This window comes from Lipophrys pholis (genome assembly GCF_963383615.2).
Source record: "Lipophrys pholis genome assembly, chromosome: 3".
Classification (NCBI taxonomy): Eukaryota; Metazoa; Chordata; class Actinopteri; order Blenniiformes; family Blenniidae; genus Lipophrys; species Lipophrys pholis.
The window spans coordinates 28,067,610-28,088,749 of NC_137627.1; the positions used below are offsets into that span (position 1 = coordinate 28,067,610).

General features: G+C 42.9%; 1 protein-coding gene across 5 annotated transcripts in view; it reads left to right on the top strand.

Moving 5' to 3' along the window:
* Positions 1-21,140, top strand: part of LOC308107792 (unconventional myosin-XVIIIa-like) — a 124,195-nt gene that overhangs the window by 17,419 nt on the left and 85,636 nt on the right. Inside the window, exon 1 of one of the 5 annotated variants that reach the window (XM_080460299.1) lies at positions 20,676-20,845. The exons of the other annotated variants lie outside the window; for them this stretch is intronic. Coding sequence (XP_080316425.1) covers positions 20,840-20,845 — 6 coding nt within the window. The 5' untranslated portion in view covers positions 20,676-20,839. Of the gene's footprint in view, positions 1-20,675; positions 20,846-21,140 lie in introns of those variants that run through there. 5 annotated transcript variants of the gene reach the window in all.

Sequence of the window (21,140 nt, forward strand, 5' to 3'; positions counted from 1 at the left end):
GTCTGTTGGCGCAAAGCTTTGAATAGCAAACAATAATCCGTTGTTTTTTATTCTGTGATTCCAACATTAAAATGTAAATGTTCTCCGATACTATTAATCTTCCATATTATCAAACTGAATGAATTGGCTGTTAATTAGGACAAAACCAAGATTTGGTTTCCATTCATTTTATGATTTCACATAACCGAAACAATACTCAATTGAAAATAAAATTGAAATAATGTCCTCGACAGTGTGTCTGTGAGTGTTTTTCAGACTGCGTGTCATTTTATTGGTACTCCAGCTGTTTTGAGTTGTGGTTTACACATCCACCTTGTGGTGTCCTGGATGTGAATGGCTCACTGCTGGTCGGGTTGTCACCTGCTTTTCTCCTGCAAACTGAATTATTCACTACCATGCTGCAGCTGTAATGAATAATGGAGAGGAGGCCTGAAAGGAAGAGTTGTCTGGGAAAGAAGAACTGCAAATTTTTGAATATTTCCCTGAGGTGTCTGTTCACTTTACTCAGATCATGAATACAGTTCAGAGTCATTATGTCAGAAAGTTTAAACACCTCCAGATAGCTGCAGTGCAAAGGCACCCTGAGTATTTCCACCAGCTCAAAAATGAGGGGAATCCTAGACAAACAAGAAGTTCAGAGTTAAAATCTGAAGAGCTGAAATCACTAAAGCTCTGAAGAAGATGGGAAATAGAACACCTATAGGACCAGATGATCTCTCTGTAAAGGTCATGAAACTCACTAAGATGATTAGAAAGATCGTGGATAAAGAGGAGATACCAGGAGAGTGGCCACAGGTCACATTGTGCCCTGCTCCAAAAACAAGGGTGACATCATGAAATCAAAGAAATGTCGAGGCATAAAGTTGAGGAGTCGAAAGATGAAGCAGCTGGAGAGGCTGGATGACTGAGAGGTTTTTACCATCTGGGTTCATGTAAAGCCTTGTAAAGGACCCGTACACTCGCAGTGAGTTGTGCCATGTGCTGCTGGAGAGCCGAGCCAATGTAACTGTGGGACTGCATCGAAGGTTAAAAGCTCCCAAACCCTTCCTGTTGCACATTATCATAAACATGCTTCTGTCCATGCAGTGGTCAATCATCATGGACAGAAGTAGTCAGTGAGGACAATCAGTCTCAGGAAAATCATGATGATGTGCTTTATCCAAGTGTTTCTTTATGATGCAACAGATGAATAAAATCACTCTATGAACAATCTCAAACAATCATATCACAAAACCATTTTTTCCTGCGTCTGGACATCTGCATCCAACAGGAAGTATCATCACCTGGAGGAGCAGCAGCACCCGGCAAGACTTCTTGGCCTTGAGGAGTGGGGTCTGCTCGGCGAAGCTCCATCAGAACCACCCCCCCAACCTGCTGGACATTTACAACAGTCTCTGCTGCCAGCAGGGCGCCGTTGCCACTGTCTGAAGGCAAACACAGAGAGGATGAGGTGGAGCTTCTTCCCTGCCAAGGTGACGCTGGTGCAGTGGGAGTAGTGGTCACAGTGGGAGTAGTGGCTACAGCCTATGTTGTGGGTAGTGGTGAGTTAAAATATCGATATTTCAATATCTAATCGATACATGTGTAGGAAAGATTATGGATACATAAATCTAGCTATTTGTATTTTTACATGCATTTGATGTGACCGTTCATTGTTTTGTTTGGTCTGCCACTTTAAGCCTTGCATGGTTTAGTGCTTAGTGTAACGTTATCAGAGTCAGATGATCAGATCACAAGGGATCCGGGCCTGTACTTCAGAAACAACGAGGAAATGCTACGTTGCGGCTGCACTGAAATCAGCAGAGAGAGTTGCAATCACTTGCAACAGCTGTACAAGCAGAGCTACTGATTCCTACCTGACCATCACCTCTCATTACCTGGACAGTAACTGGTGCCTCGTGTCCCATGTTGTAGAAACCAGCCACAACCCGAGTCATCTTGCTGAGCTGCTGACCGAGGCGCTTTGAGAGTGGGAGCTCACGGACAAAGACCCGTGTGTTGTTACCAACAATGTGACCAACACAGTCCAGGCTGTGAGAAGGCACCAGAAGAAATTAAATGATACAGAGAAATAGATCCTCCCACACTCTCTGAAAATCCACTGAGCTGCTGGATGAAGCATGAAGCAAGTTACCCCCTTTTAGCTCGCCAAGCTAAATGCTATCTTTGTGTGCCAGGCACCAGTGTTCCTTCTGAAAGGGTATGTTTTACCCGCTGGCAACATAGTTACGGCGAAAAGCGGCTGCCTCACTCCGGAACATGTCAATCAGCTGCTGTTCTTGCAGAGAAATCTCAGTCCCTGGCAAGTAGTGATTAAGAGTCATGCGTTTTACACTTGATTCATGTGTCTTTTAAAAAAGCACCTAAGTTCCGAGCAAGGTGGTTTGTTTTAAGCTTTATGAGACAATCACTGCATTGTCACTAGGCCTGTCATGATAACAAATTTTGCTGGACAATAAATTGTTCCAGAAATTATTGCAATAAATGATAATATTGCCATTTTGATACCATGTTTCCACTAATATATTATTAATGGTATAATAATGCAAGTATACCCTTTTAAAGATAAATAAACTTTTATTTCATAAGAATATTTAAAATTGGAATTGTATTATGAAAAAGACATTGTAAATATCCAAAAATAAATAATCAAAGCAACCCCTCTCTCTCTCTCTCCCCCTCTACTCCTCATGGGGCTCTCATGCTGCTCTCAGGTGTGCCAGGTGCCCCAGGTGCCCCCCTCCCCACACAAGAGTGATTGACAGGCAGTGTTGGGAAAGTTTAGTTTCTACATGAAAGTACTATTTCAAAGTTCAGTTCACAAATATTATTATGAACTAGTTCAGTTCATAGTTCCAAAAATTAACTCGTTCATAATTTTTTTTTTTCAATATCTTGCTGCGAGCTTTGGAGTTGCGTGATGCACCTGAACGCATCACCCACAGCATGAAGCTTGTTAACCCTTAAAAAGCCGAGTCGTCTGCAGCAGGGTCCAAAGCATGTTAAAAAAAAAGAAAAGTAGCAGCTTGTTGTCCGGAAAGAATGGTAACCATACGAAGATGCAGTATTAATCGTGGAGGTAGAGTCTGATAGACTCAGGTAGAGCATTTTGATGATGTATGCGGCGGTGTGACTCTGATGCTGCTATTGCCAGATTGGCTGTTTTCCCCCTACATAATAAGGCCCGTTTACAGTGGGCCTTACCCGGGTTTTCTACTGGAAGACTCACAAATCTGGCAACTCTATAAAACAACATCAAACTGTGGGAGCGCCGTTAACTAAGACCAGAATGAGCGCCGCTCACAGTGACGTCTTTGGTAAATGAAAAATTATCGAGCCTGGCAAACTTATCAAGCTCATTTTTAATTATTGTGCTATTAATTGATATATTGATTTATTGATTATTGCGACAGGCTTAAGTGTCACAGTCTGTATGTTTTCAAAAGGTACACTACAGTATCTCCTTTTATCCAGGTTCCATCGCAAAAACTCAAAATCTTACCAAGAATATTTCTAGTTAAAATGTCAATTTCTTTTTCAAAATAGGTCTGATTACACTTAAAATAAGACTCATCGCCTAAAAGGTTACTTGTTTCTTGACCATTTTCACTTGTTTCAAGTAAATATTGACTTGAAATAAATCCATTGGCGATTTTCTTTTCTACTTATTTCAAGTGAAAATTTGCATCAAACTGAAAATTGTCGAGAAATAAGTTCCTTTACTATGTGAAATAAGACAAATATTCTTGGTAAGATTTTATGAGATAGTGTCTTTTTTTGTTCTTATTTACACTGGTTGGCTGCTGGTTATTTGAGTTTACACACACACTGAGCAAGAGTCTCGCTGCCACACACTGCTATTAAGTGTTGGTTAAGAAGAAGGTTTGCACCAAACCATTGGCATCGTACACAATGATCTCCCCAATGGTGGCACTGCCAGGGTACGCCAGGTCGGAGTTGGAATGATTGATAGAGAGAGCACACAGACCTGCTGGGCTTGACGGAGTGTTGAGCAATGTTTTGAGCAGCTGCATATCTTTGATGTTGTGAATATAAATGGACTCTTCAAGAGGTTAGGGTTACACTATTGTTTGAAATTTCTTTATATAAAAACATTTAGCAATGTGCAACATATTGCTGTATGTCTATGTTGCACTTTCGTGTTGAATGACCGTCAGTCATATTAAAATATATAGACCATGAGGCTGTGTAACTATTTGATTATTGGTTTGTTCTTAATGTTAATCTTGTTATTCATTCAGACACCAGGTTAGAGGGTTACGTTTCCAATTGAATTTACAGCATTAGTTCTGTGAGAGTCTCTTTCATTACCAAAGCAAAATTGAATGGTATTGGCAATCATATCGACTTGGGACCTAATGTATAGGAATCGTATTGTATTGGCAGGTCAGTGGTGATGCCAAGCTCTAGTTGTGGGTACAGTGGGTATAGTGGGTACTGTGGGTGTAGTGGTGTACACTGGGTACAGTGGGTATTGTGGGTGTAGTGGTGTACAGTGGGTGTAGTGGGTACTTTGGGTGTAGTGGTGTACAGTGGGTACTGTGGGTGTAGTGGTGTACAGTGGGTACTGTGGGTGTAGTGGTGTACAGTGGGTACAGGGGATGTAGTGAGCACAGTGGGTGTACTGGTGTACACTGGGTACAGTGGGTGTAGTGGGTACAGTGGGTGTAGTGGTGTACACTGGGTACAGTCGGTGTAGTGGGTACTGTGGGTGTAGTGGTGTACAGTGGGTACAGGGGATGTAGTGAGCACAGTGGGTGTACTGGTGTACATTGGTTGTAGTGGGTTGTAGTGGGGTACAATGGGTGTACAGTGGGTGTAGTGTGCATACTGGGTACAGTGGTCATAGTGGGTACAGTGGGTGTAGTGTGTACACTGGGTACCATGTATGTCCTTCATATTTCCTCCTTGTGAGAATCGCATCCGGGTGTTTCGTTGCCACTGACGCCGCTTGTGGTCAAAGATGTTACCGCTACGTGACTGAATCCTGCCCTCTGATTGGCTTCTGGGCACCTCGTGCACCTCTCCATTGGTGTTTACGTGACTTTTGTTTTCCTTTTCGAAATAGTGTATATTTTAAATAATGTAGAATTACATATCGTCACACGTATATATTGCACACTGCTACTCATCATGTTATCGGTACTTTAGTGAGCTACTGTTGGCTCTCGAGCAACATGTTGGCGATGCCTGGTCTATGACTCGGTTGATAGAGCGGTCGTTTCCCAATCGGAAGGTTGCAAGTGCGAGTCCCATCTCTGCCAGCCTACAGCTGTCCAGCCTTGGGCAAGACTCTGAACCCCAAACTGCCTGAGTGAAAGCATTGTGAGAGTAAGTGGGTGGTGGTGGTCGGAGGGGCCGATGGTGCAAAATGGCAGCCTTGCTTCAGGGCAGCTTTGGCTCCATATGTAGTTTACCACCATCGAGTATGGAGTAAATGAATAATGCAATGTAAAGCATCTTTGAGTGTCTATATAAAGCGCTATATAAAACCCATGCATTATTATTATTTACATGTAGACCCATGGAGGGGCTCTGTGGGACGGGAAGAAGAGGCAGATGGAGGCAGCAGACATGAATAAGAGGTTATGTGAGGAGACACAGGATGACGAATGAAACACTGATAAATCCTTGAAGTGGAAACGTTAGTACAAAAGATATAAAAGTGAGCCTGAGGAGGTTTAGTCACATGTAGAGAAAAGATCAAGAGTATGATGGACAGAGGGACCAAGAGGCCATAATGTGACTACCATTGGAAGACCTACTTAACCTCCACTGAGTGATGCTCCTCTGAGATGTGGTCATCTCTGAGCTGAAAGAGTGGTCAGAGATTTAGCCTGAGATTTGTCCGCTTCGACTGAGGCTGTTTGTAGGATTCCTCTGGGACACAGGGAGTTGCTCTTTCCGCTGCAATAATTACAGGCCTGCTCATTGCCGCCAAATGTCACTAGTGCAAACATAAGAAATGAGCCAGGCAGTGAATCATCTCATCAGCTCCTGGTCTCCTGCTCACACTCTTTAATGAGCTCTGTGACGGTCAGCCTTCAGCTCATGAAGCCAATCGTTAGCTTTATTGTGCTGTAGCCTGATTAACTGTGGTGAACCACTGTACTGGTGAGTCAGGACGTTGCACAAGTGTCCTCCTGTCCCAAATGACAGGACGAGTCAAACTCCTCTGTTCTGCTCTGCCACAGCACATCATGCTCAATGTTTCACTGATACTCTAAAGCAGGGGTGCTCAATACGTCGATCGCGATCAACCAGTCGATCCCGAAGGTAGTATTGGTAGATCGCATTACATACGCTCATAGGGCGCGGGTTCCATACCCACACTTCCCCCCTTTAACGTTCTCATGGTGTCCGAATTACAACAACACACACACACAAGCATACAAGTGTGCGTATTTAAAAATAGAGCGGGAGCAAAACTGAGTTTGGTTGTGCTTTATTTAAGTATTGATTACAAAGTACTAACATTCTTTTTACCTGTAATCGTCATCAATCAAACCTATCGAACTCCTCGTCCTCTGTTTCTGAATTGAACAGCTGCGCTAAATCTCCATCAAACATACCAGGTTCATTTTCTTCACTGTCAGAGTCACTTTCCGTGCCGTGCGGCTCCTTGGAAATGAAGCTAGAACAACAGTGCCAGCAGACACGCTAGCCCAAGCATCTACAATCCATTTGCAAATTGTGGCGTAACTCGCCCGGCGCTGCCTTCCACTCTTAGTGAAACTGTGGTCTCCATCGGTCATCCATCGCTCCCACGCCGCTCACAGCCTTACTTTGAACGGCCGGTTCACACCGATGTCCAGCGGTTGGAGTTCCGAGAATTTTAATTTCTTCTGCTAGCGTTACTGCTTTTAGTCGAATGGTGACCGTGGAAACGCTTCTCCCACTCGTTCTTTGTGCAATGATCCACTGCTCGAGTCTTTCCTCCAACTCGGGCCACCTCGTCTTATGTCCGCGGAAACTCAGCTGCGTCTTCTTCACCTGTCGGAGCTCGTTTTCCAGCTTCCTCCACTTGCGAACCAAGTTCTCTCGCGGCTGCTCGATTTCCATGTTCCTCCGCTGATGGCCTTCAGTTTAAAGTTAAACTGTGCTTCATAAGCGTGTCTCTTCACCATTTTCAGGGTTGTTAAAACAACGATGTTCTGCATAACGCACATACCCGTTCATTTATATACAATCCACGCCCACACTTCCCCCTTTAACGTTCTCATGGTGTTCCCTACTACGTCCGCTTTACAACAACAACACACACATAGGGCGCACTGCACCATAGGGCAAAACTAACAAGCAAGAAATAAATATATGTTTTGCATTTTTGTAGTAGGTAGATCATTTTGACTTGATCATTTTATAAGTAGCTCGCATGCTAAAAAAGTGTGAGCACCCCTGCTCTAAAGTCTCCCTCTCAGGTTTTTCTTTGTTTTCACACAGTAAACAGCCAGTGGAAATCTATTTGATAATGACTTCGTAGCAACTGTTTGTGTGTTTCTTTTTATTGTTTTGAAGGTTTCCCATGTGACTTGACACTTCAATCTCAGTTCATGTGTTTATCTCGACAAAAGTCGCAAACTTACTTGAGATAAGAGTCTATATTTTTAAGTTACTAGTGTATTACAGATGTCACTGAGGCCTTGCAGTTATATAGGATTTTTGTCCTGTAGACTTGCAGTCTTTCCACAGATCTCTATCCAACTCTTTTGAGGCAATCCTTTATATTTGATGGACTGATTGACACGCTAATATTATCAAACTGAACTCTTTTCTGTTTTGTTAATTTTCATCTGCAGCACCATAGTAAAGGAAAACTCCATTATTCGTGGAAATATTCCCATTTGTATTGTTGTGTGTTTGTATGCCAGTATGTGTCGTCGCATTCAGCTGCTGGCTGTGTGGAGCAGCTCAGCACTTCAACACTGTAATGTCATAGAAAAATGAGATTTTCTCCAATATTTGGTGTTAAAAGTATTTACACTTTGCATGAGTGCCAGTGTTTGTCGTTGTGTCGCAGTACAATTCTTTTGAATTTGCAACAATATTTAACTTTAAATATAACCCCCTGCAGTACTGCCGTTGAGATAAACACAGAACACAACAGTTAGAACGATGTGCTGAATGAGAAGAAATGAATGGACTCACTGTGTTGCAGAGTAATACAGTGATTGGCAATAATACTGACACACAACTGTCAGTGTTCAAAACAGTGTGCCGTTGATGAGGTCCTACTGTTACCCTCCAACCATGAGGTGGAGCAGACTGGGGGCCTGCTGCTTGTTTTTGTCCACAAACAGGCTCTCTTGGTTATGAGGCTCTTCATTTCCTGTCTGATTCAGTGAGAGCTGGCTGGAGAGCGAGCTCCTGTTCTGCTGACCTAAGCCCTGAGGCTCAGGCAGCCACAGAATAAACTGTGGACCAGGCACATTGTCCACGCCCCTGTCACCGCCGGCATACAGCGTTGCTCTTTCTCTCGCCCCGAATTTATACCAGCTGCTTGTGTGCTTCAGACGTCAGCCCTGTGGCCACCAGGGAGGAAATAAGCCAAACTATAGCCTGGTTTTAAATGTTTAAAATCAGTAAACATACAGTTTTTAGGAATTAACTGCGATTTATTTAAAAACAATATCATTTTGGGTGTGCAGAACATAGATTTATCAGTTTTTGGTGCTCTGTGTTTTGCTCCTCCAGCAGCCCGATCTATAAACCTGGGCCACAATGTTGAGAAGCTACTCTCCAGGGGTTTTAAAGGACCTTTCAAATACATAAAAGGACTTCAGTCTCTGAGGGCTTTTAAGATGAAAACAAGTCTGACAGACCAAACTAGTGCAAGACCACGAAGTGCGGTGTTCCTAAATCCAGTGTTGATGTGAACGGTGATGTCTGTGATGCTGGCTGATCATCCGTCTGTTCCTTCTCCTGGCTCTGGATCCTGGAGCTGCAGTTCTTTGACCTTTGACCCAGCCTGCGAGGTTAGAGGGTGCTGGATTCTTTAGAGTTGTGTACAAAGACGTCATCTGGTGTTTGTGCCCACACATTCCTCACAGATTACTGCTGGCCCACAGAATTAGTGTGCTTAGAGAAAACAAGACATGACTGTTCATTCATTTGACTCTGACATGATTATTGTCAAATTGCATTCAGTGCCCGACATCCACAGTCTTTAGAACGGGAAGATTTGACTTTATGACCACTTGTTAAATATGATTTGTTGGATTCCATTCAGAACCATTGTTTGTCCTTCAGCTGTTCTGTTTTTTTTATTTATTCTAATTTTCTATTTGTATTTTAGTATACTATCTTGAAAAAGCAACAAGTTGACAGACAAATGATAGAAAAGGTTGTGACATCGAAGGATGAACTGGACTAGTCTGTAAACATCTGGGGCCTTATTTATAAAATGTTGCGTAAGATTTCTACCAAAAATGTACGTGCGCCCAAAAACATTTGGATCTGTAACACTGTGCATACGCACATCTGCACGCACTTTTCTTTTATAGATCACAATCCACCTGGAAGGTTCCGCAGTTCAGATCCCGCCCTCAACACGCCCACTTTCTACCATAAATGGTCAATGCTCCAATGACATTCTTCATCTACATGTTCCTCGTGTTCGGACGGAGCTGGGAAAGCAAGCTTTTAGTTTCTCTGCCCCACTCTGCCTGTAACAACCTTCAAACTGAAACTAAAATGTCCGAACTCGTTTCCTTAAATCACTTCTGATCATTATTACTCTCCAAAGAGCGAGGATCGATAAATCAGTGCTCGTGTTCTTAAAGATTTTTACTGTTGATGAATATGCCTTTTTACATTTTTACTGTTTAATAATTATATTAAAATGTTATTGCTCTTTATTCTATTATTATTTGCCTTAAAACCTGCATTTTATCATCAAAATTATGTTTATGGATCTCTGCACTATCGCACTTTAACTATTGTATTATGTTAATTCAGTTTTATTTGTCGCAAATCTATTGGCGTGTTGTGTGCAGCGGACCTCTTGGCCAGGTCACCCTTGTAAAAGAGATCCTGATCTCAATGGGTTGTTTTACTTTCCTGGTTAAATAAAGGTTAATGAATGAATGCAAAGTGCCTCGTCAATATTTTTGTATCTCAATCAGCCCTTTGTTCACTGGCATTTGATGCTAAATCCTGACAGAAAAGACGAAGAAAAGGAATTCTACGGAGAGAGAAATAGTCACGGACGAGGTGGAGGTCAGGAAAATGATATTTGGTGTCACAGTAGTGGACTCACTAATAAAAGAAAACAAACAAGCGATCGGCAGCTCGTTGTCACCACTGGAAATAGTGTGAGAGCTACAGAGAGAAGGGGTGGAGAAAGTGGAGGTGGAGAAGAAGAATCTGATGTGAAGGTGGAGGCCAGATGAGAATGACATCATGGGGGGCAGCAGCAGAGCTCACTGCTGGTTGTGACGGCCACCGTGTGTCAGAGTGTCGCAGAGGGAAGGAGACATTTTGGTGGAGACACAGCAGACCGATAAAGTTCAGTTTTATCTGTTTATTAAATTAAATATTTGAACAGGGACTTGTAAAAAGGCTCAGTGGACTTTGTGTTTTATCCTCAGTCACTAGAGTTGGAGGCAAGGGGTGTCTCCAGCAACGGTGCGCTCCACACGTCCATAGCGCATGGCTGTGCAGAGCATCCACACTGCAGCTCTACTCACGGCTGTCACCGCACTATTTATGTGCTTACTCTGAAATTAGACTGATTGTTACACACTGTGTCACAATTGATAATCAATCAGTTCTATCCACCGCTCTGTATCATTTGAAGATGAAACTATGACATATGAACATGGTGCTGCTGATTCAGTTGTAATGTTCCACTAAAGAAACATCTAGAATATTACCTGGATCTATAAGTCTGATATTTGAAGACATTAAATCCATCCCTCCATCCATTTTCTCCAGCTTATCCGTTTCCGGGTCACGGGAGTGGCAGTCTGAGCACGTCACCCAGATCACATTGCACCAATTAAGAACTTTCCTGCAGGTGGTGAGCCAACGGGAATAAAGACATGAAATGTATGAGATAAATCTGGCTTCAATTCACCACCTCAGAATCAGCCAGGTTTTTCGTCTCCAAAACGTGCGTGCGCAAGGTTCAACGTTTGCGTAGTGGTACACACATTCTGCCGCAAAATAAATTGTCAGATCACAAACTTTGCGTGGGAAGTGGCGCACGCATCTTTCAGCACCTGTTTTGTGCGTAAGCAACCTTTATAAATGAGGAACCTGCTCTCTTATTAATCTTCACCAAGCTCACTCATCAGTTACAGTTTTAGCTACAGAAGTTCAGACATCAGTACTCCTGCAGCAGTACTCTTCTTGCAGCAGTACTCGAGTACACTCATGGGCAGCCAACACTTTGGACATTAACTTGCACCAACCACATGAAACAACTTTAACCTGCACCAACCTGCAGGGACAGACAGATTAAAAGCTTCAAATTACTCTTAACACACAGTCGGAAGGTTGCTAATTCTGTGTGTGTGTGTGTGTGTGTGTGTGTGTGTGTGTGTGTGTGTGTGTGTGTGTGTGTGTGTGTGTGTGCGTGTGCGTGTGCGTGTGCGTGTGCGTGCGTGCGTGCGTGCGTGCGTGCGTGCGTGCGAGCGAGAGAACATTACAGGAAATGATTGTTTTTCTTGTTCATCAGTAGCATCCCTGCATTCAACAGCGCAGTCCAGCCTGAAATTTGTTTTTGGTATGACTACATGTTGGTTTTTCTTAAGTTTGACTTTCCTGGGCTGACGAAAGCTTCACATTCCAGAGAGGTGCACCGCCCGTCATGCACAAACATGCTTGGACAGATTCCAGTGGAGCTTCAGGTCTACAGAATGTCATCCATTCACATTTCGCCCGTCTCGTTGGTTATCAACAGAGAGCATGACAGGAGGTGTGAGAAGTGAGACGTCACACACACGTGGGAATTGAAAGACATTTGTGTTTGCCACGTAATTTTTGAACTTCTTAAAGATGTTGTTTTTTTGCTTCCTTTAATTGTTTGTCAGATTAATATGAGTATACTGAAAGCAGCTTTCCTTCGACTCAATGTTTCCTCTCCAGTGAAATCTCTTGGTTTAATGATGTGTAGTAGATTGTATTCTTCAGTATGATAGTAGTGTTCGATGGAGAACGATAACGAATGATGATAGCAACATTTTGGAGCATTGTACCTAAAAGCAGATCACCGGCTTTAAAATGTGTGTACATTAGTTAACTTCAGGGCTTCTCACATCATGTAGTTATAAACATGTGGACGTCATCAGTTCTCACAAATGCTTCTCTTTATTTCACTGTAGTAGGTGTTCTGTCCAAATAAACAAAATCCAAGCAAATCACCAGACTGAAACACTCAGGGTTGGTTCATGTGAAAGTGTCTCACAGCTGTCTGGCTCAGTGTGATAAATCTCTAAAGACAAACTGTTCCCTCTCCTCTTGAACTCCAATTAATCATTCAGCGGATGTGGGAGTAGCAACTTCTGACTTTCATGCTTTGTTTGGTGCTGAAGAATCCCTTTTTGTTTTTTAAGGACACACATGAAGCACACAAGGTGCAGCATAAAGTGGTGATCCACTCTGGCAGAGAGGTGATCAAGCCCTGATGTGAATCAGCTGTGCTGCCTCACCTCTCTGCCCAGAAAGGAGGAGCCACCCGGACACACGACGTAACAGGTGGAAGACGGGGAGCCAGTGTGGCAGTTGACCATGCCACCGTCGGGTTCACCCACATAGGTGCGGAGTCAGGACTGCAGTTCACCATACTTTTTATTAACTGAAACCAAAACCCACACAGAAAGTCTGCATCAAGGCTTTTCAGCCAGTGTCTCCCGCCTGTCACGTCGTGTGTCCGGGCAGCTCCTCCTTTATGGGCAGAGAGGTGAGGCAGCACAGCTGATTCTCATCAGGGGCTGAATCACTTCACTGCCACACACTCACTCTTCATTGCAACTGGACTGTCATGGACTTTCTGCTGTCCATTTGTCATGTTTGAGTATTTCTCATGCCTGCCTTATTGGAAAGATGCAAAGATTACTATCCGAGGATGTTTAAATTTATTATTTTTCTGCTGTTTTTTCTCAGAGTAACTAGTCCTGCGCCATTGGGAGCACGGACACCAGAAGGACATCAAAACGTACCGAACATTCGGGAAATTAGGTTGCTACAATTTTTCTTGACGATTCAGCTGTCTCCGAAAAAATCTAAAATAAAACTTTTGGAAACTATCTCATACAAAGTGGATGGGAGAGGCACCTCATGGAGATCAGCGTCTGTTGCCATGGAGACGCTGAGACCAAAGGAGAGAGAGACAGGCATATAAGATTTTCTCCTATTAACTGTTGTTTCTGATGCCGTCACTGAACCCTGGATAAGATTTTATGACCACAAACATTACGCCATAAGAATGAGCATTGTAGTGCCTTACAACACGTGTTACCCTCTGCTAAAGGTTAAGTTTTTGTGACTATAGAAGCCTTTTGGCTCAACTGGAGGCTGATGCGTGAGGCATTTGGTCTCTGGTCTGCTCCAACAAGTGTGACTCCACCCTAATACTGAAAGTCCTCCCTGTAGGGCTGAAACAACTAATCGATTAAAATTGGTTATTAAAATAGTTGTCAACTAATTTAGTCATCAATACTATTTTTTACCATAAGTGACCTTTTTCTTTCACATTTTTAACCAATCTGTTCTCGCAGCTACCACAGTGTGGCAGTAATGAGTTACCTGTGGCTGTAATCTACCTGAATCGCAGGAAAAGCAGCCAATAGAATAGTTGACCTTGTTTTGAATCATTAGCACAGTCAAAGTTTTCAGCAAGATGGCGGAGGCTGCTGCCAAAATGTCCAAGAAAAGGGAAACATCAGGAGAGAAAATGTAATGAAAAAACTGTATGACAGCACTTTATACTAAATCCAATGCTATTTGGATAACAAATGATAATAAAATTATAATAAAATGTCTCCAGTTTCAAATTTTATAATTTTGTGAAACCTCATAAATTCCTCCCAAGATCCAGTTTTTGTTTTCATGTTAAAAGTATTCCAACAACTTTATAGCTATGTTATCTTCATTTTTAAAGGTTAAACATGTTTTGCAGCTCCAGATGACGGTCCAGCAACATCTGGTGATTTTACAGACAACAGCACAGTTTTACTGACAGCCCAAACAGAGTCTGAACACAGTCTGAACACAGTCCAAAGAGAACCTGAACAGAACCCAAACAGCCTGAACAGAGCCCAAAGAGAACCTGAACAGAGCCGAACAGTAAACGTGTAAAACAGAGCGATGGAGCTGCTCACGCAGGGTTAATGAAAGTAGCTGTGCATCGTAGTGAGAGCTGCTCAGTCGATGAATCAATTTGTCTTTCACTAACATGTTCAAGCCCGTCAATTGTGGCCTTCCAGAAGAGGAATGATTGAAATAGGGTGTAATCTGTGTGCATTAGCACTGCTACCATGAGCTCCTGACAGCTTTGTTGACCTACTCTGGTGGACGGTCTGCTTCCATCAGAGCAGGTGGAGGCTGTGCTCATTGATCTACCCAGAGAGGCCATGCTGAGGCAGACCCAATAGGCTGCTGTTAGAGAGGGCAGAGGGAGGGCGACGACAGTGGGCAGCAGTGTGTCTGCCACACAGCAAAATGTATGAAAGTGTGTAAATAGATCATTTGATCTGGTTCTACATATAAATGATAAAACATAAACTCGCTATCAAAAAAAATATTTTCTGGTCTCACGATAATGGTTGTACATCTTTGTGGGACTCCTGAAAGAATTAATTTGTCAGGTTTGTAAGATTCTGACAATTATTTAATTTATTTTATTTAGAATTTATTTTACCAGGAAAATAAAACCCATTGCGATCAAGATCTCTTTTATTACTAAGGTAAATTGCAGAATTGCTTAAATCAGTTGGGCTTTGTGAATGGTCGCAATAGGTGCTAATGTAAAATGCTAGTAGATGCTAACAAGACTTTCTTCTAGCCCCCGTTGCAACATGACCCTCCAGGTTGTTCTCTCTCTCTGAGCAATGACCATGTCCAGATTCTCATCCTTTTGGTTTGATTTCTTTCCAAATACATTGGAGCCAAACAGCTGAGGCTCCGTTTATGTTTACATGAAAGCGACGATTGCACAACCTTCCCCCGACGAGTCTGCGTGTGTTCGTACAGTCTGCGGACATGATTATTTAAATTATTGTCGTGCAGTGTGGGGAAGCCTTACAGCCACTACAACAAGGTTAACTGGTTCAATTCAATTCAATTCAATTTTATTTGTAAAGCGCTAAATCACATCAACAAACATCTCGAAGCGCTCTTACAATGATAGAGTACAACAGAACCCAACTAAACCCTTCCAAAGCAAGCAGGTGTAACAAGCAACAGTGGCCAGGAAAAACTCCCTCGCATGGAGAGAAGTTCATAAGAACTCCCTCTTCAGGAAGAAACCGTGGGGAGGACCCTAGACTCTGGAAGGACGGCCATCCGCCTTGACCGGTTGGGGGGAGAAGTACATGGGATAGGACAGGGAGAGAGAGGAAAAGAAGAGGGTGTAAAGTACAGGCTCACCAATGGTGACATGCATGACTGGACTTGCAGCTCTCAGCATGTACATTTTCACAAATTCTGCTACTGTGCCAGCACAACATTTAATAAACCAGAAATGGCTACAATAGCTAAAACAACTGAAATTATTTAAAAATTAAAACAAAAAATGGCCACAAGTAAAATGTCTTTTCTGATTGTAACCTTTTGGGCTGGATTGAAGTCTCCGGGTCATATGGTGGAGAGAAGATCTGTTTGACAGGAGACCAGGATAGGATCCAGAATGCTGCTGCTCTCCTGTCAACACCTCTGGCCCCGCCCACCATCACCTCCTTCTCTGGCCACATTCACCATCACCTCCTCCTCTGGCCCCACCCAGCCTCACCTCCTCTGGCCCACAATCACCTCTTCCTTTGCCCCCACCCACAATCACCTTCTCATCTGGCCCTGTCCTCACCTCTTCCCCTGGCCCCGCCTACTCTCTCCTCCTCTGGCCTCGCCCACTCTCTCCTCCTCCTCTGGCCTTTTCATCTCTATCACTTTCCCTCCCACACGGAGATAATGGAGGCTTTGTGCAGGCATGATGAAGCGCAGCGCTCTGTATTTCTGGAGCTCTGGCTCCATCTGGCTGTGGAACATCATAGGTGGAGAAACAAATCCAGGACTGACGCACTAAACTGAATTACAGCAACCTTTAAAGAAGGGGGTGTTTCCCAGTAAGCATAGCTTGTAGGGTTAAAGGGTGTTAATGAAACATTCTATTCATTTTTTAATTATACAGCAGCAAATCCAACACTGTCATCTCAAGGCACTTTTACAGAGAAACGCCAACAATTCCACATGAGAGAACCAGAACGAGTACCAGACTCAGAGGGTGAGACTTTCAGATTCTCATAAATCCACTTGCTGCAGACGTTTAGACGGTGGAAACACGTAGTTCACCATGCACAGTAGTGCATGGTGAACTACGAAGACTAGTTCTTAGTTCTTCTGGTTTTTGCAAGTAGATGGACAATTCTGGATCACACATACGTCTTGTTCAGAAGTACTCAGTAAAATTAAACTCATGGTGTCGCTGTATATGAGGGATGCAAAGAACCAATTAGATAAAGAAAACAATCCGATTGAGAAAGAATATGTAGAAATCAGGTGTTGCCTTTGGTTGGTCAAACCTCAATATGAAGAATGAGGGGAAAATTTCCTTCCATATCTTTGTAAAGGACCGTAAATGACAAGAAGATTTAATTGAAGTGAGGAGGAACAATCCTAATGGAAACAAGAGAGACCCGTCTGCCCAGAGTACTACGAACCGTGATCAACATATCCAGGATCTCTCTGTGTTTCCTGGGTTGACTTATTGAGATGTGCGCAATCCTGATAACCGTTAGTATGAAGCAGTTATGAACTCGTTGGTTCAACCCAGACCTACGTGTGCGCGATCATATGAAAGGGGCGGAGTTTGCAGCGTCTGACCAATCAGACACACAGAGAAACTCTGCAGCACAGTTTACAGATTACTGAAGTAGCGATTATTCTCGGAGAATATGAAGAATTAAAACACATCCAGCAGCTAAAAGCAACACTGCTGCTGCACCCAAAGCCAGAACATTCCTGACTTGTTAATGCCTGACTTTGTGAGATTATACTAGATTAATTTATCAGCGATATAAACGAACAGCACGTCCGCTGATCAATCAATTTCACTTTATTACAGCAGAAACGTGTTGGGCTGAACTTTCTTACTGCTCTTCTTTTAGTTTATATTTTCCATCCAGTTGTTTTGAGGCTGAGTTTCTCTTGTGAGAATGTTTTGTGTTGGAATATTAATTCATCACCGCGACGACACGAGTAGTTCTGGTTCCATAAATTCATGTTTCTGCAGTTCTGTCAAGTGTGATCATTATCATTTATCTCATTATTCCAGATCAACCCTTGTGGAGATAAACAGACTTGGAACAAGTCAAGAATAAAAACATCCTTCAAAGCCTCAGTGATGAGGATTTATTTTATTATGTCAAAAAGATCGCTCTGAATTAATTTATCATCTCCGCTGCAGCTCAACGCTGAACCTGCGCACCAATCACCATCATTTTAAGAATTGGCAGGGCATTTTCCAAGAGATCTGATTGGTCAGGAAGCGAGGCTTTGACCTCTTATCGAGAACATAACCTGCTCCGGAGCAGGTTAGACTTTCAGCGTCAGTTAGCACAGTGATTTATCCCGGAGAGAAGTAAACGAGTGTCGTAGTACAGAAAACCCAGGGTTAATCCTTGAAGTTATCTCGATAAGAGAAAATCCAGCTTCGTAGTACAGGCCACAGAACTGCTTATTATTTAAAGCATATTTACAGAATTTGTAGTATTGTGCTATATAAGTTATTTCCACCCATTCTAATATGCATTCAACATGGTAAAACATCGGCACGTTTGTTTGTGAAAACGGTATGTTTTTATATATTTCTTCTGTATTTGTACATACATACATATATACATACAGACCGTAGAGTTCCCAACTCAGGACAGAGCACCTTTCGTTTGAACCCACCCACTTTTCAAGTGAGCAAAAGTATTGGAACAGACATTATTAAATTCACTTAAAGTGAATAACATTTAATATTTGGTGGCATAACCCTAACTTGCAATAACTGCTTCAAGTCTGCAACCCATTGACTTCACCCGACTGTTGCATTCTTCATTTTAAATGCTTTTCCAGGCCTCTTTGAGTTCTTGTTTGTTTCTGGGGGTTTCGCCCTTCAGTCTCCTCTTCAGGAGGTACAATGCATGCTCCATTGGGTCGAGGTCCTGTGATTGACTTGGCCAGTCTAAGACCCTCGACTTTTCCCCCCTGATGAAGTTGTGTTGGCAGTGTGTTTTGGGTCATTGGCTTGTTGCATGATGAAGCTTCTCCCGATGAGTTTGGATGCATTTTTCTGTAAATGTTTTTTTGTCGACTTCAGAATTCATTCTGCTGCCACCATCACGAGTTACATTATCAATAAATCAATAAAGTAGGGATGTCCCGATCAGATCAGTAGATATTGGATTCGGGCCAATATTGGTGATTTGTGAGTGATCGGGAATCGGCAAATCCAGCCGATCGCCCCTCCGATCAAAAAAAACTTTTTCACGTCAGCTGCCGTAAAGCGAGCCCAGTTTGCGACCTGCCATAAACTGATGTTCGCAGCCTAAAGCCATCGAGTGGCTAAAATGTCAGCAGTCTGGAGGTATTTTAAGGATGACAACGAAACTAGTCCAATGGCCAGTTGTACTATTTGCTTCGCCACAGTCCCGAGAGGTGGAGCACCAGAGCTTCGTTTAACACCACTAATTTGATAAGACATCTAAAAAGTAAACGTGCGGCGGAGTACGCTCAGGGGCCGTCCACACCAGGAAACCAGTTAACCTAAACGAGCTGTTTTTGGCCTCTCATCCACATGAGGCGGTGTTTTAGGAGCCCAAAGACGTTTTTTTTTTAACACAGGTTCCAGAGTGGGTAAATTCGCAAAGACGATCATCCGTGGAAAAAAGATGACGTAATCGCCCCCCTCTTCCCCCACTGCGGTCCGCAATGTCACCTAATAACCACAACAATCACGGACTACAAGCTCCGGTCGAGCTGCAAAATTATTTTTCGTCACTACCTCCCAGAGTCGGGAGTCCTTGGATGTGGCAGCCGTCTCTCAGGCTCTCTCTCTGGAATCGAACCCTGATAGATGACGTGGAGTCAGTGGAACGCTCCCAGAACCTGGAGGAAGCCACGTTGGAGCACCTGGAGCTTCAAAAGCAGACAGAGACCAGAATCACAGACCTCGAGGGCCAAGCAAGGAGGGAGACTGTACGTATCCATGGGGTAAAAGAAGGAGCGGAGGGAAATGCATCGATGGTGGTTTTTGTAGAGCGTCTCCTCCGGGAGAAGCTGGAGTTACCCCTTTCATTTGAGATGAGGATTGAGAGAGCCCACCGGGCTCTGGTCTCACAGCCTCCGAAGGACGCTCCTCCGAGGTCCATCGTGATGAAGCTACAAAGCTGCTCTTTATCTTGGAGAGAACATGGGTGGAAGAACACCTCGAGATACTTCACAACACCAGCACAAATGCAGTATCAAAATACAAACTGTTGGAGGCAGTGTGGAGCTGAGAAAGCAGATCATTTCCACCTGTTCTGGGATTGTCCTTCCATTGGCATCTATTAAATCTATAAAAATGTATGGACATGGTGTTGAAGTTGACCTTCCACTCATGTTCAAGGTTTTGTCTTTCGGAAAATTGGATAAAGCCTTTAGATATGGGGATAAATACATCTTTAGAATTATGCTAATAGCAAGTAAAAAGGCGATTACCAGGAAATGGTTGAAGACAGAGGTTCCCAAAGATGAAGACTGGGTTGATATCATACATGACATATATATGATGCAAAAGTCAACTTTCCCTGTGAAACTGGAGGAGGACACATTATTTTTTTTAAATGGAAAAACTGTATTGAATATATTAAACATATATATATTAGACTAGACTTTATCTGATGTATATATTGTGTATAAGCCCCTAGTTGAAGTCTGTTGATTTAATATACTTTTTCTGACACCGGTAACATTGTTTGTTCATTAAACCAAGAGTTTGGCATAATATCTTAGACATACTCTATTCATGTACAAATATAGGTATGGATCATTTTTGTTTAGATTTTTTTCATTGATGTATGTGAGAGTGGTGAAGCATCTTAGTGTTTGGATATGTATGATTAGGAGTGTGCATTAAATATTAGTATGAAAAAAAAATCCATTGTGTGCCAGTTGTTTGCAGAACGTTTGTTATAAAGTTCAATATAAAAAAAGAAGTATAAACAGACCCGCAAATACATATTGAACCTATTGATTGATTTTGGATGGACTATGTTTAAATTGAGTTTATGCACTGTCAAGCACTTTTCTAAAAAACCTGAATGGATCTGCACCGGCTTGCTTTCTCTTTTCTTTTCAAAGTTTAGTAGAAAACATGTGGAAAGACGTGCTTTTTATTTCCGGTACCCCATCCTCGTCCGCTTCTGCTTTTTTCAGCACTGCCTTCCTTCAAATGCTTCCTCCTCTCTGCTTCATGAAAGTTTCACAAAGGAAGCGCATGCAGCTGCTGTGTACAGACGTATGGCAGTAGAGGAGGGCTGACGTACAGGAGTTCAGTGTTACAGAGGGACAGGAATCCAGAGTGAAGGTGTGGCCTCTCACATGCAGTGGAGCAGGACTCTCCCACCTGAAGATGATGGTACGTGAGCGTTCTGTCTGCTGCCAAGAGCTGCGACTCTGTTGTAACTGTACTGTGTTGATCAGCTTCCTGTAGACACTTGCAGTCTACAAACAGCCTGGAGTTGTTTCAATCTGGAGTTTGAGGCTGGAAATACCAGTCTTTTTGTTGTTTTGTTCCTCTTGGAGCCGCCAGGTTGAACCTGCAAGTAAATACTCTTCACTTTCATCACTGCTGTATTGAAAAGCATGATGTGCTTAGTTTTGGAGCTGTTCATGCTGTAATATAATAACTTCTTAATGTTATGATACAGAGC